At 38.3% G+C, this 5,762-nt stretch overlaps 1 protein-coding gene across 1 annotated transcript in view; it reads left to right on the forward strand.

The window, feature by feature from the left end:
• LOC108782905 (lachesin) overlaps window positions 1-4,818 on the forward strand; it is a 39,306-nt gene extending 34,488 nt beyond the window's left edge. Inside the window, exons 8-9 of the mRNA XM_018551302.1 lie at window positions 1,539-1,709; window positions 4,523-4,818. Coding sequence (XP_018406804.1) covers window positions 1,539-1,709; window positions 4,523-4,818 — 467 coding nt within the window. The remainder of the gene's footprint in view (window positions 1-1,538; window positions 1,710-4,522) is intronic.
• The last annotated feature ends 944 nt before the right edge of the window (window positions 4,819-5,762 follow it).

Genomic DNA, 5,762 nt, shown 5'->3' on the forward strand with positions numbered 1-5,762 from the left:
TAATTATTGACAAATCAATCCCCTTTTGTCTTCTATCAATGAAATATTGTATATATAAATGTAACAATAACAACAATCACGACTATTAACAAGTTAGTTTTCTCTTCCACGTGAAATTATTATAATTTAATGTTGTATAATAGGAACAATTTATAAAATATTTGTCCATTTATGTATACATTATACATATAAACAAATGCAAACCATCTGCGTGAAATAGTTGTAGTTTACCCAGCGTACTATTTACCACAAGTAGCATAGTCCGTTATAGCGATTGGTTTGTTAACTAATTACTGACTGTAACTAGTGGAGAAATACTCAAACGTTAATTACTCTCGCAAGACAAATCCGATTATGGACCGTACTTTAGTTAGGCGATTCCGATACACACTGAGCGTATCGTAGTGTCAGTGTTAAAAAATTCATTCGTATTATTAGAAACGCGTTCTAAAATTATGCAAATAAACAACTGTACCAAAAAAAAAAAAACAGAACATTGATAATTTAGATTATTCTTTTATTTTACACAAAATACAATAATAGGATATAAAAAATAAAATTTCTCGGTGCACAATCAACAGTTACTCTGAATTTTGGCTTTCTTTTTGTAAATATTGGTATAATATATCGGTAAAAAGCCAAATATTTCGGTATCAAATCGTACATCATATGAAATGTCAACGAACATCAGCGACATATCGCAACAACGTGTAATAACTTGGCTCAGGATTCCTCAAGAAAACTTTAGATAGATATAAGAGAATACTACTTATCCAGACTCGCGGAAATATCCCCGCAGTGGATTTCGCCTCGCAAGAGCCAGACGTTCTCCAGTTTAACACACGCTCAGCTATCCGGAGTTCCTCGCTCCAATGCATTCGTATGCAATTTCGTCTCGCGTGGAAGATACCTTTCACTGGTTTCCCATTATACGCAACTGTTTCAACGTGTAATAAGAAAGCATAGCGGGAAACGGGCGAGATATCTTATTTATGATAAAAGACGTGGCTTCTTAGCACAACGTAAAGCATAAGCATTTCTCACGTAGTCTAATTGAAATAACATTTGAACAAATGCATGTAATTAATATACGCGTGCTACAATTGATATAAGGTTTTAAATTTTATCAAATTATTAGATCCTTTATTAAAACGATTAAAAAATCCGAATATTGAAATAGAAAAATGTGTGCGTGTGTGTGTTGTATTCGAATAAAAAAATTCTTGACATGAGTTTAATAGTCGAGAAATATATAAAACGTAATTCGTATTTTTTGTGTGTGTGTGTGTGTGTGTGTGTGTGTGAGAGAGATCATTACATAAAAACTCGTATATCTTAATTATTTTAATTTCAATCTCTTTCTCCTTTGCATAAAACATTCTGTATTTCTCTCTGTAATTTCATAATGAATGGTTTTTTATTGCTGCCGCATATCAATCGATAAAAATGCTGAATACGGATATGAGAAAAAACAACACGCGGTTTTCCCGTCCGATGGAATTGGAATAATCGAGTATGCCCTCCGCTTTGTTCTCCAGGCGCGATGATAATATCCAGCGTCAGGCACGACGTCCAAACGGTGACGAAGTCACCGTTCGAGGTCCGGATGATCCTGACGATCCGCAACTTGCAGAAAAACGACGTGGGAACGTACCGGTGTGCAGCCAAAAATTCCCTCGGCGAGGTCGAGAGTAGTATTCGATTATACGGTGAGTACACAGCGCGTTTTCGACCGTTATCAAACGAAGTTTTCCGCGGAGCCCATAAAGAATACCTAATTCGATTACTCGACGGAACGCAGTCAAAACGGGGGGGAGAATTCCGCGCCGCATTTCGTTTCAATGCACGTGTACATTTGTGGATAATCAGGATTCTTCCTACCTTCCTCCCTTTTTTTTCCCCCTTCGTTTTATTCTTTCAGATAGTCGTAACGCTAGGGATTAAGATTTCGTACCGTAAAATAAAACCTGCAAATAGACCGACAGATAATTGCGCGGGAGGTCAACGGTGAAAAGTTTGTTCTGCAAACTGTGCGAATGAATTATTATACATATAAACACCGCGCCGGGATTAATTTTCTGCTTGTTACAGTTGATAACATCTATTTTCTTTATAACACTGTTCTCTCTTTGTAATACCTATTAATATTAATATCAAGTAAACACCATTTAAATTTCAAATATACACGTTGCGGAGAATCTCTTTGTCAGAAAATCTTGATAAATTTTTCTTTTCATTTATCTCTCTATGTGGAGAGTATTTAATAACAAATAGCAAGAAAAAATTCAAGAGATTAAACTCTAAACTCTTGATACTTTGCAGTAACTAATTACAAGCCGCGAATCAAGACGCGAAGAAATAAAATCTGTACAACGCTAAATAAAAAAAAATAAAAAACAGTTAAGATTCTATTTTACTCTTTATTTGTTAAAATTTGATTTACCAGATTCTTCAATTCTTGGCGTTAAATAGCTTTATTGGAGAAAAGAAATTTAAAGCGCCAGATCCGTCAAGAAATCCGCTTTTAGGATATTACATCGTGCAAATCGCTCTACGCGTGACTTGTGAGCGGAACGATCTTGAACGCGTTCGGGTAACAAGGCTCTCGACTACTCGCAACGAACGAATTACGACGCGGAAACGACTTTTTGCCGCACGTTGCAACTCGGTTACAGCGATATCTCGTGAACCGTTGTAGGGTCGACGCGAGGAACGGAATTTACTCTCTCGCGCATGACCTGTTATTTCTATATTAATGTGGCGGTTTGCGAGGTTAACGAGTCTCCTGTACTCGGCGTGAAAATTGTTGTTCATGTCTCGCTTCCGCCGTCAATAAACCGGCGTCCGCCTCGGGCCTACCTCTGCCGTGACTGATCGTGGGATGATATGGAATAAGAGGATTTCCTCTTTACGGCAAACACACCTCGCGTTTACAAGCATCGTCACTTTATGGACGGAAATCTCCGGGGAGTTGCCTCTATATCAACGGCAGATGCCCTTCGGTCAATCCTCATCTTTTCGCGTGCGCGACGTCGGATTTCTTGGCTAGCTTACAGCCCTCCTCTCCCCCTCCTCCCTCCGGGAAGACGGAAGGGTGAGAAGATAAGGCTGGGCGAGTGCAGTATACCCTTCGCGTTCGTAAATCGTCGCGTGTTATCGACCCATCGATTTCGAAAACGGGGGATCTTCATCCGGTGCGGTAGACGTAAGGATGACATATTTGCGTACGTAAATTTAAAGATGACGATACAAGAGATCGTCTCGCCCGTGCATTCGCGCTTCTTACTTGCTAGTGTTAACAAAATCTTCGTAAAATCGGGAATTTCAAACTCGCTAAAGAAGATAATGCAATCGATTTTACCGAGAGGCAATCTTCTCGAAACTTACCACGGAATATTCCGATAGAAACTTCAGAAAACATGTTATATATAAGATACTCATGCACGTGTCCACCTCGTCTGGTACTAAACTCTGTACATGGGAATAACACGTGGGTTGAGTTGTCTTATCTACAAGCAACCCCAGTTTGACCTTTACTCCTTTATTCAGGAGATTCCCGATGGAGAAAGTTTGTAGCATCAAAACTCTCAGATAAGTGCCGATAAATTCGTGACATTACTACTTTTCGAAACAATGTAATAAAAAGGGTCGTGTTATAAAGCGTCAGGGCATCACCACAAGCAGCTTACTCATAAATTGCTTATTACGGATGTATTATGTATATATAATCTTTGCAAAAGAGCCTGGTATTGAAAAATACTTTTCCGTGTACAACAATGAACGTCATATACATATAAAACAGTTTATAATAAGATCAATAATATTTATATTTAATGAAAAAATATTATTTTATAGTTTAAGAGCTTTCTTATTTTATCTTAATTATTCTTTTAAAACAGTCTACTTCTTAAAATACTTTTTAATTCGGGTCTAAATCACTACGACATTTTTTTATTACTTTCGAATACAATATACAAAAAATATAACATTTTCACGTTTTATTAAACAATACGAGTACATATTTAATATATGAGTTTCGATTATTACTCTAATATTCCAATCGTACCTCGGATAATCACACCTTTGAATATTTTTCCAATTATATACTGTTAAATGTATATATAGTGTCAAATTTAACCTAATTTAAGTCGTCGCTACTTTCACTCAATATATCGTGATTTTATATCGTTTTAATATAAAATATCTTTAGATTCTAGAAGCAGTGACGACTTGAATCAGGTTAAATTTGACACTACACACTGTTAAAGATAAAATGTTAATTTTAACTTAAAGACGTATAATGGATTTTCTGAGACATTCGAGAACGTTAAAATTAACATCTTTTATACAAAAACATATTAATTTTAGCATTTTTGCATGTTTCAGAAAGTCCGCTGTACGTCTTCAAAAATTAGCATCGTCTTGATACATCTTAAAATTAACACTTTATTTTTAGTAGTGTGGATGCTTCCTTTTTTTTGCGTCAGGTTCATCAGAACCGCGTATTTTTCCTCTGTTTCAGAGATCTCGGGGCCGGCGAAGACGCAAACACCGGTGTTAACGTTGTTCTATGACGAAGAGGACGAGGTAGTGTTCGGTTCAGCGGAGATGGACAAGACGGAGAACAAGCCACTGGCGGTGGATAACACGGTCCACGGACATATGGGTTATCCGTCGCTCGCCACGCCGTCCTCCACGATTCGCGTCGGCAAGAAACGACCGATCAACGTCAGCTCGGGCGCTGATCCTTATCCACGACGGTTCTTCGTTCTGATATCACCGCTGTTGTCGCTTCTAATCGTTTGCCGAAGATGGTGATGGTGAAATGGGAAAGTGGGAGCCGAGAAATTCTCGAGGACTTACGGTCGAGGCAGCCATAGTCAGTACTCGCGAATGCACGTTGCGGTTCTCGTAACGCGATCTTTCGCGCAACGGTGTAAATCACTTTCGGAGAAGAAGCGTTGTTATACATGCGATCGACACTGGACGACCATAGAATCAAAGTTGTTTGTATAGCAAGCTGCCGCGAAAGGAAACAAATAGATAGAATAGGTATTTGAGAAAATTCGGGTGCTATTCTCCGAACGCGCGTTCTGTATTTTAATTTTGACTGATCAGTGCGAAGAAGAAGACGCCGCCGCCGCAAGCAGCTTGCTCGGCTCTACGCGGCAAAAACAACTTCGAATGGGCTTAAGTCGCCGCCGCCGACGACGACGTATCGTCTTCCCTGAGTGACTTATTCGTAATTCGTAGACCTAATCAATGCATCGGAAGCTCGCGGAAGGGATGAACCAGGTGAGGCTGAAGACGTGCATCGCTGGGCGTATATTGATCGTTATACTTGAATCGGTGAGTGCTAGAGTTAATTATGTTCAGGGATCGTAATAATTTATCTCGTGTCTATTTTCGATATTCTTATAAACTTAAAATGATACCCTAGATTTTTTTACTTCTGCAAAATTAAGCCAGTGCATAACCCCATTATGATACGCGCAGGATATTATCGTTCTACTCGACCTCAGTGGTGATTTAAAAGAATGACATTGATATTAACATCAGTTGAGCTAAATAACAATTTTTCGTAAAACATCAATTTCCTATCTATAATTGTATTTTTATTACGTGAAAGCCCACGCGTTATCAAATCAAATTACGAGTTCTCGATCGAGTAAACCGAAACGCATTTATAAAAAAAAAAAAAAGAACAATGAACGCAAAAAAGTGAAGAGGAAGCTAATGAAGCGACAGAGGTGGAAATTTAA

Source organism: Cyphomyrmex costatus, unplaced genomic scaffold, assembly GCF_001594065.2.
Source record: "Cyphomyrmex costatus isolate MS0001 unplaced genomic scaffold, Ccosl1.0 scaffold137, whole genome shotgun sequence".
Taxonomy (NCBI): domain Eukaryota; kingdom Metazoa; phylum Arthropoda; class Insecta; order Hymenoptera; family Formicidae; genus Cyphomyrmex; species Cyphomyrmex costatus.